Raw genomic sequence first — 27,487 nt, 5'->3', positions numbered from 1 at the left:
TATCCAACTGTTTTTTAATTAAAAACATCTGCTTCACAGACAAATCTGAGAACATGCTATCAGCTGTTGTAAATGGTATTTTATCATGTCAGTGTATTCTTCTAAATTTAAAATTGTCACTTGAAGCACATAACTTGCTTTTATTATTTTAGAAACAATTGCTTTCAAAGTTGCAGGAGATCAAAAATTAATACAGCTAACAGTCTTTCTGTATGAGACAGATTTAACATTCATTCATAATAATTGTCATATGTTAGGGAAGGAAGAAAAAGCATGAGCACTTAGTAAAAAGAAGCACTGATACATTTTATTTTATCAGATACTTTTACACCATTTCCCACATAACAGGTACAAATAATGTCAGAAGAGCCCTTCGCTGAACAATGGTAAACATGGATCATTGCGTGACTCATGTCTTAGTCCCTTCATTACACATAATCACTCGACTGTACATTTTTTTATTTAGTATTCACAGTGACTACCAACCAAATTGAAATATTGGAACTAAAATTTAATGATTAGTTCTACAACTGCTGTCATTTCTTAATTTTATTTTAAACTGAGCAAAGTTTCATAGAAAGATATCCCTATGCTTTCATTTACTACAGATTCACAGATTGAGTGCACATTAGTTTGTGGGAGCAATACAGTTAATATCAGCAAAACAAGTCATATCTGAGGCCTGGCAAGTACAATCTTGTGTAAATTAAAGAGAAACTTTCACAGACCAAAAAGTAAATTATCATACAGTTGAAAAATCCTTCATTCACTGTCTAACAACAAACTCACAATATGCTTCAGGTATCACGGGTTCTCGCATAATATGTTTTTGATGTGACCAGTAATAAAATAACGTTACTATAAACATGGAAAAATATTTCTCACTTTTTGAATGTTAGGAGATAGTGACAGGCAATCAAAACTAAAATATATGTATATAAGAGACACTGCAAGTCTTAATTGTGCATGGCAGTGCGATAGCTTTGACAGAAATGGTCATGTTTGTAACTTAAAAAGTTACCTGCATGAATAATAAAATTTTGACTCCCATCAGCTTCTATATGGCTTAAATTCTCAATAACAGGATATACTTCATCATTAAAATTACAGCATTGTCCTACGAATGTTCCTTATACAAACATAACTTTATCCTTGCTTCTGGAAGAACGAAGAAATATTTTATCAATGCTATCAAAGACCTCTGAAGCAGATTTGGAGGCATCAATCCTGTGATGTATACCTGAAAAAGAAAGAAAAAGGTTCTATATTTCTAATCACTTCTCTTTACTAATAGCACAATAATGCTGTGGCAACATTTGTTGCATTGGCCTCAAACTATAACTACTGCAATGCAATAGATGTACAACATCATTCGTATTATTCATAGCATATGGCTAGAATTACCTAACTTTATGAAGACAACTGGTACTTATTTTTTCAGGATTTAACTTTTTCACTAATTTCATAGATCATCCTACAGTAAACACATATTCAGCCAGAAATACGATGTATGCATTACTGACACACAAAAATAAACAATGTCCTGCAATAAAATTATGTATATTTAATAAAATTTGACATAACAAATTTACTGAACACAGAATATCCTTCAGATCAATAGTGACATAATTACATCTTCAAAAAAGGCAGTTTTTAGTGTTAGAAAATCCTGCAGCTATGCAACCAAATCCAAGAAAATATATTCTACTGTTCTCAATTAAATAAATTTTTTTGGGGCAATAAGTGATCCATATGCATCTGAGCAAACTACACAAATCCTATGCAAGTGTGGTAACAAAAATATCTTGATGTTAACATTCTCTTCTATTCATTTACATCAGATTTCTAAAATTCTGAAGCACAAACTACAACGCATTGATAGTAGTGTGTAGTTGTTCAATGTGGCGACCGAAGAAAAAAAAAATGACAAACTAGATTACACACTAGGATGACACAACAGATCATCCACTACTTGTGCAGGTTGGTAGACTGTAAAATATGAATCAGGTTTGTACCTGATCACAGTAATTTATACATTTACCAAAAGTTTATAGCAGAAATGGCTAGTTGGAGAAGACAGGAGATACATTCAGTCACAGTAAATAAAGCAATTGTCAACCTATAGTGGTTGGGATGAAGACCAGAGTGGTTTCCCAGGCATGATTTTCCTGGAAATGATATACTATTGTTTTCCTCTGACCTGTTGACCTACACCACCCGATCTAGGACCTATACATTTGAAGTCTAAGATATTAACCATAAGTTCAATTCAACAACTGAAAGCCCAAGAGTTATGGCTGCACTAAGAGACAAATGAAAACTGTCACATGTCCCTCTAATTTTTTTTTATATTAACCATTTTAAGAATTGGACAACTTTGCTAAACCACCAGCACCGAACTACTAAAGTAGTAAGCAAGGATATGCTCATCTGTTATTATACATTACTGCACTAAAAAGAAAGCCAAAGGAACCTTTTTGATGATCACATCATCTCCAGACATTTATGCAGTGACCACTATTTGTTAGACAATCACCAAATATCACACTTCTAAATTTCAAATCTTTTGGTGCTTACTTACGACAACAGTAGGAGTTTACCAACACAAAGAATCCATAGCTGCATGACACCCCAGCACTACCTGTACAGACAACATAAATCCCAGGCATAACAGTTCTATCAGCCAGTTGCATACAGACCATTGTATGCTAATGTTAACGTCTTGTTTAAGACTATGATTTTTTTCCCAAGGTTAAGGAATTTCCTTCTACAACTTATTGGCTCCAAATCAACCAATGACTACGGCATTCCTTGGGTTATCAGTCTTCTGACTTGTTTTATGTGACCCACCACAAATTCCTCTCCAGTGCCAATCTCTTCATCTCAGAGTAGCACCTGCACTCCACATCCTCAATTATTTGGTTGGTCAGTTGGGGGTGTGCATAAAGGGCCTAAACAGTGAGGCTGTCACTTTCTTGTTCAAGATGAAAGATATCTGTAGTTACTGATGTGTGCCAGAAATATGATAAAATTATGGAAGTATATATGAATTTTCAGCTAGTATCGAGGGTAACGAATTTAAGTCTTGCATCCACTGGAGTGCTACTCCTAAAACAAAAAATAGGGTGAGGCAGGAAAAAGACTCATTGCATCTAAAAGCAATTAAAATAGAGTAAAGTGGGATGACTAAGGAAACAGGCACAGGAGGGGAAGGATGAGGGCCCCCCAGACCCAGCATGTAGCAGTAGATGCACAGCTTTAATCACTTTGCCTCTACCCCGAAAAAATGTTATATCTGAGAACAACTTAATCATCACTAATAATTGGTTTAAGGATAATCATAAATGAAAGTTGTACAAATGAAAGATACCTGTAGACAACGGAAGGTTTCACATTAAGTATATAAGACAGAGTCTTGCACCAGATTTTAAACTGAGACATTTCAAGGGAAGACAACAACTGCAAGGCAGTCTAAGCATGTGAAATGAGGCGAAAGATAGGAAAATTAAAGAGACTTTTGGAGAAAAGAGAAGTAACTGTATGACTCACAGAAGCTCAGATGGCAAACCAGTACTAAACAAAGAAGAGAAAACAGAACATTGGAAAGAATATAGAGGGCTTCTCTATAAGGGAAATTAACTTTAAGACAATTGAAAGGGAAGATGAATCATACGAAGATCAGATGGAAAGTATGATACTGCAAGAAGAATCAGGCAGTGCAGAAAGACCTAAGGCAAAAAAAGTCCCTGGAGTAGACAACATCCCCACAACCACAGATATCCTTGATAGGAGGACCAGCCATGACAAAGTACTCCACCGGGGGTGCAAAATGTTTGAGACAGGCGAAATACTCAAGACTTCCGGACTAATGTAACTGGTTGGTTGGTTGGTTGATAGACAAACAGTGAGGTCATTGGCCTCAAGACTCAAGGTGGCAGAAGCCAAGGGAGGACTACATAAACAGGGCAGTACAGAGAAGGGGCAAACAAAGAGGTAAAAGGAACATCGAGTTAGCACCAAGAGTAAATAACAGGACAAGAAAGAAGGGCCACAGAGAGACCCTGAAGTGGAGCATGTGGAGGCAGTCTTGAATCTGGTGGATGGGATAAAGAGCTTGGAGGTTGGGAAGAGAGCTTACTGAATACGATTATATAATATACTGTATCCACTTATGGCACCGGATGTATTGGACAGCCTGGAGAACAGCATAAAGCTCCACAGTAAAAACCAAACACTGGTCAGGAAGCCGAAATCTAATAGGGGTGTTGCCAACAATATAGGCACTCCCAACACCAAACGATGTTTTTGAGCCATCAGTGTAAATAAATGTGGCATCCGTCATTTGTGCACATAGAGCAGCAAATGCCTGACGATAAACAAGAGAAGGGGTACCATCCTTGGGAAACTGACAAAGTTAACGGAGCAGGCAGGTCCGGGGCCGGAGCCAAGGCGGTGCTGTACCCCAAGTTGCCAAAAAGTCTTAGGAAAGAGAACATAAGAGTTGACTGAAGTGGACTCCCGGTGGTAGTAGGGAGGAAGGGTGGCCTGCATACCCTAAATCCAAGGAGGCATCGAAAAAATGTCATGGGCCGGATTAGCAGGCATGGAAGACAGATGGCTAGCATAACGACTCAGAAGGACAGCTCACCAATTGGACAGCGGTGGTTCAGCAGTCTCAGCATAAAGGCTTTCCACATGGCCGGTGTAAAAAGCTCCAGACACTAAACGTAATCCATGGTGGTGGACAGAGTCGAGACGCCGAAGAATAGACGGCCCAGCAGAGGAGTAAACTATGCTTCCATAGTCCAATTTTGAGCACACTAAGGCGCGATAGAGGCGGAGAAGGACCACTCGGTCCGCTCCCCAGGAGGTACCATTCAGGACACGGAGGGTGTTGAGGGATCGCAGACAGCGAGCCGAAGGATAGGAAACATGGGAGGACCAGCACAGTTTTCTGTCAAACATAAGTCCAAAGAATTTGGCGACGTCTGCGAACGGAAGGTTGACAGGGCCTAGATGTAAGGAGGGTGGAAGAAACTCCATACAACGCCAAAAATTAACACAAACGGTCTTACTGGGAGAAAAGCGGAAGCTGGTTTCGATGCTCCAAGAGTGGAGGCGATCGAGACATCCTTGAAGACGTCGTTCAAGAAGGCTGGTCCATTGAGAGCTGTAGTAGATCGCAAAATCGTCCACAAAGAGGGAGCCTGAGACATCAGGAAGGAGACAATCCATAATTGGATTTGTGGCAATGGCAAACAGTACAACACTTAGCACAGAGCCCTGGGGTACCCCATTTTCTTGGGAGAAAGTAGTGTTCACCCGCACTTTAAAAATGTGTGCTCTGTCATAAATTCACGAAGAAAAAGGGGCAGCCGACCTCTAAAGTGTGCGGAGGATGCCTGTCCTCCTACAGATATCGTATGCTCTCTCCAGATCAAAAAATATTGCTACTGTTTGGCGTTTCCTGAGAAAATTGTTCATGATATAAGTGGATAGAGCAACAAGATGGTCAACTGCAGAAAGATGCTTTCGGAAACTGCATTGGGCAGGTGTTAAAAGACTGCAGGACTCCAGCCAACAATCTAAACGGCAATTCACCATATGCTCCAAAACCTTACATACACTACTTGTGAGAGAAATGGGGTGATAGCTAGAGGGGAGATGTTTGTCCTTTCCAGGTTTCGGAACAGGAATGACAGTAGCTTCCCCCCATCGTCTGGGAAAAGTACTGTCGGCCCAAATTCGATTATAAAGGCGAAGGAGGTAACGCAGACTATGGTATGATAAATGCAGCAACATTTGGTTGCGGATACCATCCAGCCCTGGGGCGGCAGAGCGAGAAGAAGAGAGTGCATGTTGGAGTTCCCCATGGAGAAAACAGTATTATAGCTTTCACGATTTTGAGAGGAGAAAGCAAGAGGTTGCACTTCCGCTGCACGTTTCTTCGGGAGAAAAGCTGGCGGGTAATTTGAAGAGCTCGAAATCTCAGCAAAGTGTTGACCCAATGAGTTAGAAATTGCAACAGGGTCCACTAATGTATCGATCGTGCAACAGTGAGCCCAGAGACCGGGGAGAAACTAGGCACGCCAGATAACCATCGAATCAGACTCCAAACTTCCGACGAGGGAGTGAAGGTGTTAAATGAGCTGAAGAAGTGAAGAAGTCCCAGCTTGCCTTCTTGCTATCGCAGATGACGCGATGGCATCGCACACGGAACTGCTTATAGCGGATACAGTTGGCGAAAGTAGGATGGTGCCGGAAAACGCAAAGAGCACGTTGACGCTCACGTATTGTGTCACTGTATGCCTCGTTCCACCGAGGAACTGGGGGGTGTCGTGGCAAATCGGAGGTGCAAGGTATTGAACGTTCCGCAGCTGCAAGAATAACTTCTGTAATATGAGTGACCTCATCGTCGACGCTAGGAAACTGACGGTCATCGAATGTCGCTTTTTTTTGTCATCAGTCTACTGACTGGTTTGATGCGGCCCACCACGAATTCCTTTCCTGTGCTAACCTCTTCATCTCAGAGTAGCACTTGCAACCTACGTCCTCAATTATTTGCTTGACGTATTCCAGTCTCTGCCTTCCTCTACAGTTTTTGCCCTCTACAGCTCCCTCTAGTAGCATGGAAGTCATTCCCTCATGTCTTAGCAGATGTCCTATCATCCTGTCCCTTCTCCTTATCAGTGTTTTCCACATATTCCTTTCCTCTCAGATTCTGCGTAGAACCTCCTCATTCCTTACCTTATCAGTCCACCTAATTTTCAGCATTCGTCTATAGCACCACATCTCAAATGCTTCGATTCTCTTCTGTTCCGGTTTTCCCGCAGTCCATGTTTCACTACCATACAATGCTGTACTCCAGACTTACATCCTCAGAAATTTCTTCCTCAAATTAAGGCCGGTATTTGATATTAGTAGACTTCTCTTGGCCAGAAATGCCTTTTTTGCCATAGCAAGTCTGCTTTTGATGTCCTCCTTGCTCCGTCCGTCATTGGTTATTTTACTGCCTACGTAGCAGAATTCCTTAACTTCATTGACTTCATGACCATCAACCCTGATGTTAAGTTTCTCGCTGTTCTCATTTCTACTACTTCTCATTACCTTCTTCTTTCTCCGATTTACTCTCAAACAATACTGTGTACTCATTAGGCTGTTCATTCCGTTCAGCAGATCATTTAATTCTTCTTCACTTTCACTCAGGATAGCAATGTCATCAGCGAATTGTATCATTGATATCCTTTCACCTTGTATTTTAATTCCACTCCTGAACCTTTCATTTATTTCCATCATTGCTTCCTCGATGTACAGATTGAAGAGTAGGGGCAAAAGGCTACAGCCTTGTCTTACACCCTTCTTAATACGAGCACTTCGTTCTTGATCGTCCACTCTTATTATTCCCTCTTGGTTGTTGTACATATTGTATATGACCTGTTTCTCCCTATGGCTTACCCCTACTTTTTTCAGAATCTTGAACAGCTTGCACCATTTTATATTGTCGAATGCTTTTTCCAGGTCGACAAATCTTATGAAAGTGTCTTGATTTTTCTTTAGCCTTGCTTCCATTATTAGCCGTAACATCAGGATTGCCTCTCTCGTCCCTTTACTTTTCCTAAAGCCAAACTGATCGTCACCTAGCGCATTCTCAATTTTCTTTTCCATTCTTCTGTATATTATTCTTGTAAACAGCTTCGATGCATGAGCTGTTAAGCTGATTGTGCGATAATTCTCGCACTTGTCAGCTCTTGCCGTCTTCGGAATTGTGTGGATGATGCTTTTCCAAAAGTCAGATGGTATATCGCCAGACTCATATATTCTACACACCAACGTGAATAGTCGTTTTGTTTCCACTTCCCCCAATGATTTTAGAAATTCTGATGGAATGTTATCTATCCCTTCTGCCTTATTTGACCGTAAGTCCTCCAAAGCTCTTTTAAATTCCGATTCTAATACTGGATCCCCTATCTCTTCTAAATCGACTCCTGTTTCTTCTTCTATCACATCAGACAAATCTTCACCCTCATAGAGGCTTTCAATGTATTCTTTCCACCCATCTGCTCTCTCCTCTGCATTTAACAGTGGAATTCCTGTTGCACTCTTAATGTTACCACCGTTGCTTTTAATGTCACCAAAGGTTGTTTTGACCTTCCTGTATGCTGAGTCTGTGCTTCCAAGAATCATATCTTTTTCGATGTCTTCACATTTTCCCTGCAGCCATTTCGTCTTAGCTTCCATGCACTTCCTATTTATTTCATTCCTCAGCGACTTGTATTTCTGTATTCCTGATTTTCCCGAAACATGTTTGTACTTCCTCCTTTCATCAATCAACTAAAGTATTTCGTCTGTTACCCATGGTTCCTTCGCAGCTACATTATTTGTACTTATATTTTCCTTCCCAACTTCTGTGATGGCCCTTTTTAGAGATGTCCATTCCTCTTCAACTGTACTGCCTACTGCGCTATTCCTTATTGCTGTATCTATAGCATTAGAGAACTTCAAACGTATCTCGTCATTTCTTAGTACTTCGGTATCCCACTTCTTTGCGTATTGATTCTTCCTGACTAATGTTAGGAACTTCAGCCTACTCTTCATCACTATTATATTGTGATCTGAGTCCATATCTGCTCCTGGGTACGCCTTACAATTCAGTATCTGATTTCGGAATCTCTGTCTGACCATGATGTAATCTAATTGAAATCTTCCCGTATCTCCCGGCCTTTTCAAAGTATACCACCTCCTCTTGTGATTCTTGAACAGGGTATTCGCTATTACTAGCTGAAACTTGTTACAGAACTCAATTAGTCTTTCTCCTCTTTCATTCCTTGTCCCAAGCCCATATTCTCCTGTAACCTTTTCTTCTACTCCTTCCCCTTCAACTGCATTCCAGTCGTCCATGAATATTAGATTTTCTTCCCCCTTTACATACTGCATTACCCTTTCAATATCCTCATACACTTTCTCTATCTGTTCATCTTCAGCTTGCGACGTCGGCATGTATACCTGAACTATCGTTGTCGGTGTTGGTCTGCTGTCGATTCTGATTAGAACAATCCGGTCACTGAACTGTTCACAGTAACACACCCTCTGCCCTATCTTCCTATTCATAACAAATCCTACACCTGTTATACCATTTTCTGCTGCTGTTGATATTACCCGATACTCATCTGACCAGAAATCCTTGTCTTCCTTTCACTTCACTTCACTGACCCCTCCTACATCTAGATTGAGCCTTTGCATTTCCCTTTTCAGATTTTCTAGTTTCCCTACCACGTTCAAGCTTTTGACATTCCACGCCCCGACTCTTAGAACGTTATCCTTCCGTTGATTATTAAATCTTTTTCTCATGGTAATCTCCTCTTGCAGTCCCCTCCCGGAGATCCGAATGGGGGACTATTTCGGAATCTTTTGCCAGTGGAGAGATCATCATGACACTTCTTCAAATACAGGCCACATGTCTTGTGGATACACGTTACGTGTCTTTAATGCAGTGGTTTCCATTGCCTTCTGCATCCTCAAACTGGTCACTCTAGTGTGTATCAGCAAGAGCGAACCATTTGAAGCGCCGAGCTAGTGGAACAGTACTGACCGAAAGGTCCAAATGAGAGAAGTTTGTCATGGAGGCAGACAAAAATGTAGGGTCCCCAGTGTTGAGGCAAGCAAGATCTGCATGGTGGAAGACGTCTATCAATAGTGAGCCGCACGGACAAGGACGCTGAGATCCCCAAAGCAGGTGGTGGGCATTGAAGTCCCCAACCAGCAAATCGGGGGGCGGAAGCTGACCAAGAAGATGACGGAGATCAGCTCTTGCCATTGGTGTGGACGATGGAATGTATACAGTACAAAGAGAGAAGGTGTATCCAGAAAGGGAAAGACAGACAGCGACAGCTTGGAATGAACAGTTTAAGGGGATTGGGTGATAATGGAGAGTATCATGGAGAAGAATCATGAGTCCTCCATGTGCTGGAGTGCCTTCAACAGAGGGGAGGTCAAATCGGACTGACTGAAAATGAGGGAAAACAAAGCGATTGTGGGGACGCAGCTTTGTTTCCTGAAGACAGACGATGACCGGCGAGTAGGATCGTAAGAGGATCGACAATTCATCCTGATTGGCTCGAATGCCGCGGATATTCCAATGGATAATTGAAATAGGGTGGACAGAAAAGGGAATAAGGTGACCAAGGTTGCCCTCAACTCAACAACTGCTCAGAGCCAGCGACCGACAGCGTGGAACGGCATTCAGCAGAAGGCAGAAGATCCTGATCCATAGGTTGTTCGGGAGCAGCTCCTGCCACCAGTGATCGGCCGCCAGCAGTGCGCCTCGGCGACACAGAAGTCAGCCGAGGGTGGTTACCACCAGGCAGTGTTGTAGATGAGACGTGCCGTGGCGGAGAAGGAGATGAACTGGGTTTCTTATTAGCCTTCTTGGAAACAGGACGTTGAGATGAAGGAGGAATCTAAGGTTGTGAAGTTGGGGTACATAGAAAATCTTCACGAGTAGGCTCTTTTTTGGAAGTCTGGGTGTCTGATTTTGGAGTTCAGGATTTAGCAGAACCCGATGAAAGGTGAGCCATAGAGTGAGCAGGTGAGAGTGGGGAGGTTGAACAGACGATCTTTGCGCTGGCCGATCTGACGACTGTGGCACTAAAGGTGAGATAACAAGTCTGCGTGGCTGCCTCCTTTGTTGGCTGAGCAGAAGCAAGGACAGTGCTGTATTTACCTGCATGAGGCACAGTGGGCTTTCGACTGGCGAGTAACTCCCAAGCAGCAAAGGTCGACACCTTTTCCTTCACTCTGATTTCCTGAATAAGCCGTTCATCTTTAAAAATGGGGCAATCTCTAGACGATGCAGCGTGGTCACCCACACAGTTGATGCAACGAGGGGATGGGGATGGACAAGCACCCTCATGGGCATCCTTGCCACACGTAACGCATTTGGCCAGATTGGAACATGACTGGCTGGTATGATTGAACTGCTGACACTGATAGCAACGCGTAGGGGTTTGGGATGTAAGGGCGAACTGAAATTATCTCATAGCCCGCTTTTATGTTCGATGGAAGTTGAACTCTGTCAAATGTCAAGAAGACAGTATGGGTTGGAACGATGTTCTTGTCAACCCTTTTCATGACTCTATGAAGAGCCGTTATGCTCTGGTCAGACAGGTAGCTTTGAATTTCCTCGTCAGACAATCCGTCGAGGGAGCGTGTATAAACGACCCCACGTGATTAATTTAATGTGCGGTGCATTTCCACCCGGGCAGGGAAGGTGTGTAGCAGTGAGCTACGCAGCAATTTTTGTGCCTGGAGGGCACTGATTGTTTCTAACAACAAGGTGCCATTCCGTAATCGGGAACAAGACTTTACAGGACCAGCAATTGCATCAACACCTTTCTGAATAATGAAAGGGTTGACTGTGGAGAAGTCTTAACCTTCGTCCGACTGAGAAATAACAAAGAATTGTAGCAACGATGGAAGAATTGTCTGTGGCTGAGACTCATTTAACTTTTGCTTGTGAGCAGACATAGTAGATGATGATGAAACCATTGTGGAAATATCCCCCATGGTTACCGGCGTCTCCGATGGCGCGTTCCTTCCTCGTGGGGGCCCTCTCTGAGGGCACTCTTGCCTTAGGTGATTGTTCACACCTTAGGTCACACCTCCTGGGAAACGGACGGAGGGACCAATCGGCACTTTCGGAAGGTATCAGCTCGGGTAATCACCCCTCCCTGGGCCTGGCCGTTACCAGGGGGTAGGTGCGTGTCCTACCTGTCTACCTGGGGCGGGAAATAACGCGTTACCCAGTCACCGGCTACACATGGGAATGCACGGGTCGGCCTTCAGACACGCACAGGGAGGAAAGGGAAAAGGAAATGAAAGGAAAGGGGTCTCAAATGCCGCAGCAGAGAAAATGGTAAAGAGAAGAGGTAAGGAAAAGAGAAGGACGAAGAGAGACTGTTTCACAGTTTTGAGCATCCGTCTCTGGACGTAGACACTAAACATACTCCCAAAGTGGGAGAAAGGGAAGGGAAGAGGCGGAGGTGGGGGGGAAGATGGGGGATGGGGAAGGATGTGGAAAAGGAAGGTATGCAGCCCGGAAAGAAAGGAGGGCTACACTAACTTGGGGTCCCGTGCTCACTACGCACGTATCCATGAAAGAGTTGTGGAGCCCCTGGGTGGCACCGTATAGAGGGTGGCTACTGCTGGGTGGCGTTGTAAAGAGACATGCCATGATGGAGAAGGAGAGGAACTTTGTTTCTTATGAGCCTTCTTGGCCATATTGGAACACAACTGGCTGGTATGATGAGGTAGGAGTCTATGGTTGTGAGGTCTGGGTACAAAAAATCTTCAACACTAGGCTGTTTTTTTGGAAGTTCGGGCATACAATTTTGAGGCCCATGATTTAGCAGGAGCCAAGGAAGATTGAGCCTTAGAGAGTGGTGATAGTGGGGATGCTGAACAGATGATCTTTGGGCTGACCGATCTGACGACTGTGGTGCTATAGGTGAGGTAGCAAGTCTGTGTGGTTACCTCCTTAGTAGGTCGATGAGAGGTGAGGACAGTGCTATATTTACCTGATGGAGCACAGTGGGCTTTCTACTGGCAAATAACTTACAAGCAGCAAAGGTAGACACCTTTTCCTTCACTCGGACTTCCTGAATAATTCGTTCATCTTTAAAACTAGGCAATCTCTAGAGGAAGCAGCGTGGTCGCCCATACAGTTGAAGCAATGAGGAAATGGAGGTGGTCAATCACCCTCATGGGCACCCGTGCCACAGGTAACGCATTTAGCCTACTGGAACACGACTGGCTGGCATGATTAAACCGCTGACACCGATAGCAACGCGTAGGTATGGGGATGCAAGGGAAAACTGAAATTCTCTCATATCCCACTTCAATATTTGATGGAAGTTGAACTCTGTCGAATGTCAAGAAGAGAGTGTGAGTCAGTACCAATTCCTTTTCAACTCTTATGCCCTGATCAGACAGGTAATTTTTAGTGTCCTCATTGGGTAAACAGCAACTAAGACATTGGCATCACTTGATTATTCACTTCAACTTCTATGCCTGGTAAATCCAGTAACCTGAACATAAATTATTTGGCTATATGTTGTGCAGTTTAGTAGTTTTTGCTCCTTTTTTGCCAAGTTTCTGTATCACTTGGTATAAGAAGCATGTCATCTTTCAAAGTGAGGGGGAGGGGGAAAAAAAGGACCAGTAGATGAAGTTAGAAACTGGTTAAAGTTACAACACCAGACAGATGTGTTCTCAAAGCACATGCTTCCGCCTACTTATGAAAGCCTGCTCTTCCCAAACTCTTAATGTTATCAGATTTCTAAGGTGATCAACTAGCTCTGTGGGTAAATCGCAGACGACAAATCCAAAGATTGTGGGCTTGATTCCATTTGGTCCAAGGAGTTTTCTTGTGACTTATCAGCACTTTTACCTCTTGCAAAGACAATGTGAAAGTCTTACTGAATTCAGTGTTCACATAAAACATTCTACAGTTGGCTGGGTAAGACAGTTCAAAGGTTGGAGGGCTACAGCACACAAGCTCCAATAGGGCTCTGTTTAGCAAAGCACTTTTGTGCCAAATCAAACTTTCAGGATGATGGCTTTAGAATTATAGTTGTGACAGGGCCACAGTATTTTAATAAATAGTTAAATTACAACCACAACCTTGCTTTCACCTAGCTGTGGATACAATTTTACATTGTTAAATAATGATGCAGATATGGGATTTAAAATTAAAACTGCTCATAGATGTAATCAGCTTGGCAAGAAATTACTGCCACTACTCTGCTTCTGCAATGACAGTGGATGGACAAATATGTGGCTAGTAAAAAGCAGTAAGTGTTTCATTTATAGCAGCTATTAATAAATTAAGCACTGTTTACATTAATCCATAACTGCAGTAAACAATGTTAGCTAAATAAGTTGTTGGTGTTCTCTCTTTCTTCCTGATATTTTAATGCATTTATCTCCTTGTGAAATGCCACATACAGCTACTCTCACCATACAGAAATACATATGTAATGGTAGCATTTGATCATCAATACCTGAAGATATGTGTCAAAGATTGTGATCACATTACAGTCTCATGCAGAAAAATTATACACAAAAGCAACATCAGTTATGCTTAAAGATCTGCGTGGGACAAAGCAATCCTTACTGGGATTACGGAACTTTGCTTAAACTCATTTGTATATTAGTGACAATATCCATGGCAAAATTTTAACCCAAGTATGTTGAATAACTAAAATTTCACACGCAGATATGAGGTAGGCATACAGATTACTATGTAGGTCATATGCATTACATGCTTAAGTTTCTATCAGTTAAGCGACCCAACTGGATTTAACAAGGTTACAACACACCCCATGTTGTAACCAAGATATACTTTTTACACCAAGCAAAATGGTGCAGTGATTTGCAATACTTGTATTACAGAAAAGTAAGGTCAATACTACATCCAGTCTAGTTTCTCCATTCACTTCCTAGGGGCATTGTCAAATTCCTCACTTACACACCGTACGACCGAACAGATGCTGTAATGATTCCAGTGACAATAGTTCTTAATATCCTCTTTTATGGTTCTTGTTCACTCAGAATTGTGCAAGTGTACAGAGATTTAATCAATTTATGTAAAACTATGGGTTATAATGGTTAGAAGTTCTACTTGACAACTGAAATAAATTATCGATTGGTTGCTTTTACCACCTCCCCCAACTCTGACAACCCTGATCATAAAGTCACTGAACATTTCAAAGAAAACTAGTCTCATTTCAAATAGGTACGCCACTCACACAATTATAGCTGGTGGCGACTTCACTTTACCCTTTATATGTAGGTGAAAATAAATGTTTTAAGTCGGTGGTAGGCATAAAACTTCGTCCAAAATCGTACTGAATGCTTTCTCAGAAAATTATTTTTATCAATTAGATCAGAAGCTCATTTGAAGTGTAAATGGTTGCGAAAACTTATTTGACCTCTAAGCACGGAAGTTGGAAGCCTACTAGAGCAATGGACCTCCTTGGACAATAGAGAGCCTCAGCACTGCACTCACTTAGTGAGTGCGCCACCATCTTGCCACGTGAGTACACTGACCCATAGTGTCCCTGACAGCCAACATAAATACCACTGCACGTCGACCACTCAGTCAGTCATGTGCTTCGCCTGATAACATTTGTTTTTATCCACACCATACTAGCGATTATTAGTTGAAGACTTTGCTTCGCTATTGCTTTTCCTCTTTGGTCTTCTACATAACATTGTGTCAAAAGCTCGTTGCACTTTGTTGCTGGATAGGCTGCTATTGACTTGCTCTTGTTGTGTTGGGTCTGCCCTTTGGTCAGCCCTGTTGCTCGATTTCAGCATGGGTTTGAGTACCATCTGCTGGCGGTCTTCCCACCTTTTGTCGTAATTGTTTCTCTCCTGTTTTCCTGACATGTGCGCCCGTATCCGCTACCCACAGATAAAGCAATTGGTGACAAGGAAAAGAAGTTGCACAGCCTGGAAACTAAATTGGTTGCCCTCTATACACAGATACAGATGAACTTTTAAGTCGCTTCAGCTCTTGGCGGGGCGAACTGTGTGCAGAAGGCTGCTGTGCCATACGGACCAGAGCCTTCTGGACTTGACACAACATTCTGTCTTCTGTTGTTTCCTCCTTTCAATGATGTTATGGAGAAGTGGGACACACATTTGCATCAACTGAAGCAACATTTCATGGTGTTTTCAAGTCTTAGGCCTCCTTCCAAAACTGGCAACTCTGTCTGACCCCCTTGCTCTTTTCTTTCAGGAGACATGTGTTCCACTGACTTCTCATTATTCCTTGCAGTATTATATGGTTGCCTACAGGCTAGAATGTCATCAATATTATAAACAGCTGGTACAGTCTTACTACTCATGGGTCACTGACTTGCAAGGACTCGGCCAAAAATGTGATTTTACTTATGCCAATCAGGGCTGCTAAGGCTTCCTATGCTGACTCCTTGATTCCTGATGCAGTGGTTCAAATGGCACCTGACAAGACATTCACATGGTAGCATTTAAACTGGATAATCTGTCGTTAGAGGACAACTTGCACATTGCTCATTCATTCAAAATCGCACAGGCTGCTAAAGAATGACTCATGACAAGGCTGCAACTAGTCACAGTTCACACACCACTGTGTGCACCACTCCACCTTCGTACACAAAGGACGACCACCATGCTCCAGCAACATTGTGATTTGTCTTTATTTTATGTCCGATTCCTGCGCCTCCAGCCACCCCTTGACGACAGCTACAGGAGCCGCTCGCTTCATGCCCAGTGTATTTTCCTCTCGCTCCTGAGCAGACTGTTCAGATCACTAGGAGTCCTGTACACACTGCGGCAAGGAGGGACACCTCTGCTGAGTATGTCGCACTCCCACGATATGCCCCCCCACATGGCGCCGTGACCACACAAGGGCACAGTAAACGAGCTGCAGACAGTAGCCCCCCCCCCCCCCCAAAGTAACCCACTCACGCAGAAATTGTTTCTCATGCTTTTCACATCTCACCAGGACTTCCACTTTCATGTGTACATTGGAGCCACCATGTCTTTGATCAATCAGGTGATTCATGTGCAACTGGATTCACACAACTTGTTCTTGCCCTCGTGCAATTTGGTGGCCTATAGAGACTGTGCAATTCCTCGTCATGAGCAGTTCTCGATCACGGGAATTTACAAATATGCTACTTCGCTTTTAATGTTCTTTGTCATCAACTATCCGTTGGATACCAACATTTTTGTCCTCAACACCTTCATGGCATTTGGATTTTCTATCTCAGATGATGTCAAGGTGCTTTCCTCTGCGGTCCCTTTCCAGGAACTGGATGACTTCTGCACACTGTTTTCATCTCTCTTTCAACAGGATTTGGGGGTGTTCTTTACACTTTCAGGTGCACATCACCCTTCAGCCAGATACCATGCCTCTTACTGCACCAGACCGATTCCGGTTGGCTTACGGGCTGCCATGAAGCAGGAACTCTATTGTATGCAAGCAGCTGGGGCTGTCAAACCCATAAAGTCTAGTAGATGGGACATGCCCCTGGTCATCATACGGAAGCCGAATGGGCATCTTAACTTGTGGTGGATTTCAAGGCGACCATCAATGCTCAATTGCGGGTAGAAACCTATCCTATACCCTGGCGAGAAGACCATCTCATTAAACTGGATAGAGGGAAATATTTTTCCAATATCAACCGAATATTTTTCCAAGATCAACCTCACTGATGCATGTCTTGAGCTACCCTTAGACGAGGTGTCTCAGAACATTGTCACTCTTAACACGCCATTTGGGTTGTGTCAGTACAAGTGACTCCCCTTTGGCATTTTCTCAGCACCTGCAATATTCCAGTGATTTCTGTAACAACTGATACAGCATATTCCAGCTTGCATCAATTACTTGGATGACCTTACCATCACAGGATCCTTCTGCAAGCAGCATTTAGAAAACCTCAGCATCCTGTTCACAATCCTGTGTTATCGTTTGGAGCAGTGCAGATTTTTTTCAGCCAGGAGTGAAGTACTTGGGGCATTGGCTCTCTGAAGAGGGAATCAGAGCCTACTAATCGGACCACTGTCACCACCACTTCTTTACCACATTTGACGAACTTACCCGAATTATAAGTGTTTTTATGCAAGCTCAACTATTATGCTAAATTCTTACCCTAGGTCGCCCATGTTGCACATGTTCTCAATCTCAATTAGTTGTATGAAAATGTGGTCCCTTATACTTGGACCCCACTTGCAACCAGGCTTTTGTCAAATTGAAAACAATGCTATCATCCCCACCCTACCTCTTGCCTCTTCTCACAATCGTCTGCTGATTATGGCAGCCGATGCATCCACCTACAGTATTGGAGCACTCTTGGTATTCAGGAATGGGGGTAGTTCTGAATGCACCAAAACATCTTCAGCCCCAAAAAAAAGTGCCTCAACTTCTTATCGATTTTAATGTGTTAGAAGAACGAAGAGATTAAGTTGATTAAATAGTTTTCTTAAATTTGTTTGTTAAAATGTAGATGTGTGACACCTGATGGTCGAGAAAAGCTGTGTCCTGTCAAGTCAGCAAGTTTGCAGCATCCAGCCGATTGCCGAATTGGGGCATGTGGCAAATCTAACAACTATGATGCAGCTGGCCACTATGAATGTTTGCCTACGACTGCAAAGAAGAAGTACTTACTGTTACAGAAAGAATTAGCATGATATGTTTGTTTGCAGAGATTGGTTCTTGGCTTGTCCTTTTAGAATTTCAGGAGTAGTATCCAAGTATCATTTGAGTAATGAGCCTCGAGAGGGATTATCTCAAGAGTGATGAGATCAGCTCACACTTATATGTGAATTAGTCTGCGATGAGGATAGATCTCGAGCGTGTTCAAAGTTGTTCTAAGTCATTTAAACAGGTATTTTGAGAAGATTTTTGGCTTGGGTAGAAAATGATTATTGCGCTGATTTTGGTAAGCATGTAGACTCACCAGCTATAGGAAAAGCTCCGATTTACTGAAGTGCGAGATTAGTTTCTCCTAATTGTGATTAATGGTGCATTGTGTTGCTAAATAGCCACACAATGGTAGGTGAACGGTATTTCAATATTTTTTGTGAGATTTTCCTTGGATGGTGTATGTGAAGAGGCGTGTTCACGCAAAGTCATTTAGTTATTTTGTTGTTGAGGATTAAAGCACACACTAAGGAATAGTAGCATTGCATTATATTATTGTGGTTGTATAGGTGTACGCAAGCACTAAGGAGTGGTGAGTTAGCGATATTTGGGTTAGGATTTATTGTGCGACTTCAGCATAAGTGTCACATTATAGTAAATTCTGGAAATCTCGTTTGATGCTCTGAATGTGTAGTCTGTATTAAAGAGAATGTGATAGCTTTTTCCTTTGGCAATAAACCAAGAATCATTTAAAAGGGAACACGCTAATTCTCTCTGAAAGAGATCATTGAGTGCTGAGTTTTGAATTTTAAATGTTAGTGGGTCGCAGGAGTCAATGCCTAAAGTGGTTGAGCTTTGATTATTTGAAATTCATATAGCTGAAATGTGGCAGTGACACTCCAGTTTTTTGTTTAATTTTTTTATTACACTGGAAACACCTTTCTCACTGACTTGGTTGTGAATAATGTCATTCTTTTGGCTACTGAGACAGATGCACATCGAGTGGTTGTTCCAGCAGAGTTACATCATCAGGTATTGAGTTTGCTCCACTGGAGTAGTTGGGAATGTTCCATATGAAGATCCCGGCAAGTCGCAATGTGTAATGGTCGTTAACTATGCAATTGAAAAAATGGGCCTTAGTTGTGCAACATGCAGATGGCACCATGAGGTGTCACCACAGTGCTGCACTTGCCTAGTGAATGTGTCACCATCTCACTAGTGATTAAATCGACCTATAGTGTCCCTTGGGATAATATCACACCTCGGTTGCTCAGTCAGTCATGAACTTTGACAGTGTTTGTTACTATCTACACCATCCTACTGACTACTGGTTTTTTTTCTTTGGTCTCGATCTGGACTGTGGTCGTACATGCCTTGTTGATAGCACTGTGTCTAAAGTTTGTTGCACTTTGTTGTTGCATAGGTTGCTACTGGCTTGCATTTGTGTTGTGTCCGCAGTTTGGTCAGCCTTGTTGCTACACTGACAGGGGTTCGAGTACCGTCTGCAAGTGGTCTTCCCACCTTGTACTGTCATCATTTCTCTCCTTTTTTTGTAACTTGTGCATATAGCATTAGTGACCATAAGGCTGTTATAGCAGGACTGAATACCGTTAACATCCAAATCCACCAAAAATATACGAAAAATACAGGGTGACTGGGTAAAACATATTACAACATAAAATGTAATAACTTGACATGTAATCGAGTTACTAATTGGTGGTTTGCTTCTACAAGTATGATAACTCAAAATAGCTGTGTGTTTGCCTGCAGCGGTTGGTACCGCTTGGACATGTGCATAACTGCTTTGTTCACACAAATGCACATCAGTAGGTATGTGTACTCTACAGCAGAAGGTGTTGTGTGTGCTTTCTCGCATAGAGCTAAGGCCTGTTAAACTGGTACAATGTAATTTTCAGCACAAGTATGGCTTGTTACCACGTAATGATGTTCCCACTTAGGTAACAATCAAGAAATGCATATTTGCTTTAATGTCAGGCCAACATGCCAAGTGCACAGTTCCAGAGGCTACTGTTTAATTAATCCATATGGTCTTCCAGTGGAGCCCTAGTAAATAGGCAGTTACAGATACCTTTTTACACAGTACACAATGTAATCCATAAAAGGATGCATCTACAGGCAAACAACCTGAGTTTCATCACAAAATCAAGACTGAGGACAGGTCACAACGGAAGGTATTTATGGAGTCAATTCTGTCAAAAATGAATGAAAACAAAGCATTCCTCAATTTCACTTGTTTTTGGGATGAGGCTATATCCCCCGCTTCCAGCATGGTAAACACGCACAACTGCCGCGTACAGGGAAGTGAACCCCCCCTCTCCCCACATGGTGATAGAGTGCGAATACGATACTCCAAAAGCAAATGTGTGGTGTAGATTGTTGATGGACAGTGTCATAGCCCATACTTCAGAGACTGCAGTTAATGCAAAACTGTAAATAGACTTGCCTGAGGCGTAAGCTATGCCACAAATTCTTTGTGACGTGATCTTTCAATAAGATGGTTTACAATGCCATTTTACGAACATTGTGGAGGATTGCAAAGTCTCGGATCGCTGGGTTGGGAGAGGTAGTCCCATCCGTAGGTGGTCTCTCCACTGGATTGTTTTTTCCAGTGGCGGTTTATCACAAATCATGTGTTCCAGATATTAGATCATCATCTACATCTGCACTATCGTGTTCATGCAGCTATCACAGATGTTACATCCGCAATCCTGCCAAAGACTGAGAGAATCAGAAAACATACCAGCTGTCTGCCACACCACTATTTATGCTCGTATCAAGATTTATTAGGCATGTAAAAAAACATTTTGAGTTACCAAACTTTTAGAACTGTACTGTCAGTAAATATCTCATTTAATTAAAGTTATTATGTTTTATATTATTATTTGTTTGTGCCAGATATGCTGAACATTTGTTTAAAAAAGCATGACTATACGCATAGACTAGATGTGGTTTAAATTCAAAGAAATAATATCAATGACAACTGAGAGATATACACCAAATAAATTAAAAGAGACGGTACTGGTTGCCCATGGTACACAAAACAGGTCAGAACATTATTGCAGATGCAATGAGAAAAGCTTGCCAAAGTTAAAAGTATCTGAAACCCACAAGATTGGTGAAGTTTTCAGAAGTGCAAAATTTAGTGTGATCTTCAATGTGAGATGCTTTTAATAGTTCCCAACACGAAACTGTCAATATGATAGAAAACCTGAAGAGATTCTGCAATCTACCACCTCAGCAAGCACCATATAGGTCTTCGTATGGTTATTTGCCCTGGGAGGATTACCTGAAACACTGGTTGTACGGAAAGTACACCAGCGGCAAGATGCAATCAATACCATCACTGTGTGATAATGTTAATATTACTGATAACACTGCCAGTAAAGCAGAGTTAATAAACAGTTTGAAAAACTCCTTCACCAAAGAGGACAAAATAAATATTTCAGAATTCTAATAAAGAGCAACTGCCAACAGGAGTAACTTAGAAGTAGATCTACTTGGGGTAATTAAGCAGCTCAAATCATTTAATAAACATAAGGCCTATGGCCCAGATTGTTTACCAGTTAGCTTCCTTTGATAGTATGCCAATATAATAGCTTCATACTTGGCAAAAGATGTGTACATAACGACTCAAAGTTGCACAGATCACACCAATACTCAAGAAGTGAAACAGAAGTAACCTGTTCAATTGCAGACCCATATCATTTGCAGAGGATTTTGGAACATATACAGAGCTTGAACAGGAATTACCCCGAAGAAAAAGATTTAATGACAAACAGCCAATATGGGTCTGGGAAATATTCTTGTGAAATACAACCAGCCCTTTACTCTCATGAAGTAAGGAGAGCTATCACAGAAAGGAGTGTCAAATGATTCTATAGTTTTAGGTTTCCCGAAGGCTTTTGACACTGTTCCTCACAAATGGCTTCTAACCAAACGGTGTGCCCGTTAGGTATCATTTCAGTAGTGTGACTGGATTTGTAATTTCCCGGTCAGCAAGGACATAGTTTGTAGTAACTGATGGAAAGTAATCTATTTAAACAGAAGTATAGTTGGCATTCTCCAAGACATTGTTATAAGCCCTCTGCTGTTCCTGACCTACATAAACAATTTAAAAGAGAACCTGAGCAGGCCTCAGTTTTTTTTTTTTTTTTTGCGCAGATGATGCAGTCATTTACTGTCTTACAAAGTCATAAGATCAAAATCAGTTGCAAAATGACATGGTATGAAAAGCCGCAACTGAGTCAACCATGAAAAGTGTTTAAGTCATCCACATGAGTTCTAAAAGGAATACACAAAATTTCAGTTCTGCAATAAGCGATACAAATCTGAAGGCTATAGATTCCACTAAATACTTAGGGATTACAATAACTAATAATTTATGGCAGAATGCTCAAACAGGTAATGTTGTTGGGAAAGCAAAACCAAAGACTGCAATTTATTGGCAGAATACTTACAAAAAACAGATCTATTAAACAGACAGCCTACACTGGGCTTGTCCTCCTCTTGGATTACTGCTACATTGTGTGGGTTCAGCACCAGATAGGATTGACAGAAAAAGTTCAAAGAAGGGCAGCTTGTTTTGTGTTATTACGAAATAGAAGAAAGAGTGGCATGGATATGATACATGAATTGGGGTGGCAATAATTGAAACAGACTTTTCTGTTGCCACATGACCTTTCTCCTCCAATGCAAAAATATTTTGTTGGCACCCACCTCCTTAAGGAGAAATGATCATCATAATAAAACATTAGACATCAGAGCTCGCACAGAAAGAAGTGTTCATTTTTCCTGCTTGCTATTTGAGAATGCAATGCTAGAGAAACAGCTTTAATGTAGTCTGAACCTTCTTTCAGGCACTTAAACGTGAATGGCTGAGTAATCACTTAGATGTAGATGAAAACTGATAAGATTCCTTACATACTGCACCAGACTACACATCACACTAGATTACCTCTAGATTTTTAACCATTACACATTAACACAGTGAAACTCCACAAAAGCAAACAAATGTTCTTATACCAACCTCTCAAGCTGTAATAGTCTACCAGTGGCTTCGTCTGCTTATGGTAGGCTTCTAGACGTTTTTTCAGCGCTTCAACATTATCATCTGAGCGACGTATCAGTGGTTCACCTGTTAACTGATTACAAAACATTTTTTTCACTAGATGTCCACAGATCTGGCATAATATCTTATTCTGCTAGGAAGAATTTAGCTATCCTGTAATCTAAATTAGCACTATAGCATTATTCTCTTAATGGTGTGAAGCTATTGATTGTATCTGCATATGGATATAACATACAGAATTCAATTCCTTGCATAAAACCAAGCTAGTGTAATTATTTAACATTTGTTTGTAAACAGAACACACATCCCACAATGCCAGAAATGATTTTCGGGTTTTAATCTCTTAAATTCTGTAATATTGTGAAGTTCATATAAAGGGCATGGTGAAAGTTGTTAAAACATGCAAAAACCAGAAGGAATAAAGTAATTTTGTTCACCTTCTGAGTGAAGATGGAGATGGAGTTGTTCTACCAAGAAGCGACACAGGAATCAGTTATCATGGAGTGACTACTTTTATAAAGCTAACCATAATGGGTTGGAAAAGAATGAAATTTTCACTCTGCAGCAGAGTGTGCACTGATAAGAAACTTCCTGGCAGATTAAAACTGTGTGCCAGAACGAGACTCATAATGACTAATTTTGGAACTGAGAAATGTTGTGTACATCATCAATAGCAGCACATGTACGTGACAGTCTGCCACTGCAGACCATCAACCACTTCTATACGGTGATTGATTAAAATAACTTGTGATTGATGTTTCAGTAAGTTGAGTGGTGGGGGCTAGTCGCCAGCTAATTTCAGTTATTTCGTGAACTCCATATACTTCATATGTAGCCTATTTTGTAGGTAGTTTCTGAGCCTGGTCACGTGTGGCTAGTTGCATGCGGCAACACTGACCTCCATCAATGCAATCTGTAAATCACATAGCTATTTTATTCAAGCTATATTAGGTCTGCTCAGAAAATTCCAGAGCTTTGTCCACAATATTTTTCTATGCTTACCTTTTACTCATTGTGCACCGTCTCCTTCAAAATACTATCCCCCACAATTGACGCACGGCTCCCAATGCTGTTTCCGAATTTTATCTCGTCTATTGTTGCAAATCTTTGTCCATTCAACAGGATTTTCAATTTTGGAAATAAAAAAGTATGATGAGGCCAGGTCTGGATAGTATGGAGGACGAAGCAGCACAGAAATTTCATTTTTTGTGCAACACTCACGCACCAACAGGGATGAATGTGCAGGTGCATTATCATGATGCAAAAGCCATGAATTGTCTCGCCACATTTCAGGCCATTTCCCTCTTACATTTTCTTGCAGGTGTCACTACACATCCCGATAGTACCATTGATCAACAGTTTGCCCCTGTGGCACAAATTCATGACTGATTAATTCTTCAATGGCTTTAACATTTGACCTGACTTGATGAGCTTTTTATGGTCTTTAAGAACCTTTTCCACCACCCTTTGAAGACAACCTACATCTCAATGTCACAGCCCATGTCTCATCTTAAGGAACATCTTGTCCTCATTTGCGCGATACAAAAGCTCTTCACAGTTTGCAAGGTGAAGATCTTTTTGGTCTTGACTCATGAGCCATGGGAAGAACTTGGTAGCATGGATATGCATATCAAGATATTGTGTCAGGATTTCACGACATGGGCCAACTTAAATGTTACATTCTTCTACAATCTCTTGGACAGTGAGTCTTCAACTGGCACACACAGTTTCATTGATGTTCCCAACACAAGCATTGACAGTAGGCATCTAAGGATGACCTGAACAAGGGTTATCTTTAATTTCTGTCCGACTGTTTTTAAACCATATGAACCATTTGTAACACTAAGCACTCATCACCATAGACTTCTCGCAGCATCTCAATATCAATAAAGGTTTCTGTGGATTCTAATGTGCCCTGGGATCCAGAGGAGGCAGTCCTGAATCCGGTGGACCGGAGGGTGGACAGGATAAAGAGCTTGGAGGTTGAGGAGATAGCCGAGCGAATCCGAGCATATAATATACTGTAGCTGCTTATGACGACGGATGTATTGGACAGCCTGGAGAACAGCGTAAAGCTCCGCAGTAAAAACCGAACACTGATTGGGAAGCCGAAATCTATTAGGATTGTCGCCAACAATATAGGCACTCCCATCCTGTACAAAGTGACAAACACTAGTCTAGTTTGTGGTGTTTGAGTCATCAACTATCAAAGTTTCGCTCCCCTCCAGTTGGCAGGTCTCCTTGACCTTGAGATGGCACTAGTGCTGTCCCCCCCCCCCCCCCCCCCCCTTCTGTTCTCTCAGTTCAGTCCAGGTGTGCAGTGCAGTTCAGAGCAACTCAGCAACAATAGGTACTCCGCAACAGAAAGCACAGTGTGTTATTTGGCTTGTGAAAAGTGAGTCAGTTTTAACGGTGCAACATAATTTTAGACATCAGTATGGTGGTGGACCACCTACAGCAAAAACTATCCGTCATTGGCTTAAGCCTATCAAGGAAACTGTTAGTATTTTAAAAGCAGAATTATCGGGTAGAGCGAGAACTTCTAAAGTTTATGTTGAACAGATCCGTGTGTTCAGAGCCCAAAGAAGTAATTGGCCAGATGTAGTGTACAATTAGGAGTGCCTAAAGGAACTGTGTATGATGATGTGTGTAGAAGACTTAAGTCGCATGTCTACAAATTGCAACTGTTACGTAAAATAAAGCCTACTGATAAAATCAAAAGGTATGAGTTTGCTGTTGACTTTCTACACAAATTGATGGTATCATTTTTTTTTTTTTTTAAAAAAGTGTCTTTTCTTATGAGACTACATTTCATGTTAGTGGAACAGTTAATCGTCATAACTGCAAAATTTGGGGGGGAGGGGGGGGGGCAGAGCATTCACATTAAGTTATTCAGCATAATTGTGACGACTCCCCCAAAGTTAATGTCTGATGCAGCTTGATGGAAGATTGTGTGATTGGTCCTTTCATTTTTGTAGAAAGAAAGTGGGATATTTACTGTGACATACCGACAGAGTGAATCTTTCCCCAAATGGACGACATCTAGACGGAAAAAGGGCTTGTGGTTTTCCAACAAGATGGCACCCCACCTCATTACAGTAACAATGTGCGTGCAGCTCTTGACACTTTATTTCCAGGAAGGTGGGTAGGAACGGCTGGTCCAATACCTTGGCCACCACGAAGCCCAGATTAACCACACTGGTATTTTTCTTTTGGGGCCACATAAAAAACGTGTGCAGTGAAAAGATCAGGGACATCAATTATTTACGGGAAGGAATCATTGTGGTGGTTGGGACAGTTACATATGAAAAGTTGGTGAATGCATGGTGAGAGGTGGAATACCATCTCTATGTGTGCAGGGCAACAAATGGATCCCACGTTGATGTCTACTAACACTAAACAAAACTTTAAGGAATTCTCTTTCATGTTATGTACTAATTGATATAATTTCCCCATTAACCCTAGCACCACTAAACTCGGACCTGTCACATGGAAGGGGAGGGGGGCAAAAATTGCCCTCACATTCTTTTCACTTTTTAACATTTTTGTTTGTTTTGTTTTGATTATTTAATGAACTTGGAATTTCTTTACTAGGTTGCAACGCACTTGCCATAGTTACCAGGAACATTATAACATACACAAATACAATAAATAAAGTAATGAATATGAGAAATTTTTATCATTAAACTAATACTTTCATATACATCAGACTTACATTAAGAAATCATAAAAGAACATACAACAGCAAACCACAAATAAGAAAATAGAAAATCAAAGTCAGAAATGACAAGTGAGTTTTTCCTTCCTACTCACTTCCACTTTCAATTTCACAACCTTTGCATATGACTGCTTTTTCAGGAAGAGTGGAACACACACTTTGAACATCTGCAACAAACTATAGACACTTTTGTCATCTTGTCTTTTTCCTTTTTGGAGTGTTTACTCTTCAAACAGATATGACATCTTCCTCTCGAATAAAGTTCAACCGATTGAACAGTTGCAGTAATGCTGAACAGCATTTTCCCTAGAAAACTTTCCATTGCAGAGGTGATAGGCTTTTGTAAACCCATGGTCTTCTTTGTTCCCTCTTCCACAGCAGGCCTAAAAAGCTGTTTACCTAATTCTAGCAGATACAGCCTTCTTACATTATCCTGCTTCTTATTCCAGTTTGGGCTGTTTATCATGAAAATTGTTCCAGCATTGAGACAGGC

General features: G+C 41.6%; 1 protein-coding gene across 1 annotated transcript in view; it reads right to left on the bottom strand.

The window, feature by feature from the left end:
* Positions 1-281: 281 nt before the first annotated feature.
* LOC126180600 (adenylate kinase) overlaps positions 282-27,487 on the bottom strand; it is a 41,059-nt gene continuing 13,853 nt past the window's right edge. The window contains exons 5-6 of the mRNA XM_049924706.1: positions 23,235-23,349; positions 282-1,240 (exon numbers count right to left, since the gene is read on the bottom strand). Of these exons, the coding sequence (XP_049780663.1) occupies positions 1,131-1,240; positions 23,235-23,349 (225 nt within the window). The 3' untranslated portion in view covers positions 282-1,130. The remainder of the gene's footprint in view (positions 1,241-23,234; positions 23,350-27,487) is intronic.

Source organism: Schistocerca cancellata, chromosome 1 (genome assembly GCF_023864275.1).
Source record: "Schistocerca cancellata isolate TAMUIC-IGC-003103 chromosome 1, iqSchCanc2.1, whole genome shotgun sequence".
In the NCBI taxonomy this organism is placed as follows: domain Eukaryota; kingdom Metazoa; phylum Arthropoda; class Insecta; order Orthoptera; family Acrididae; genus Schistocerca; species Schistocerca cancellata.
Note: the sequence above shows the minus strand (reverse complement) of the source record. Positions and strands in the feature narration are given on the sequence as shown.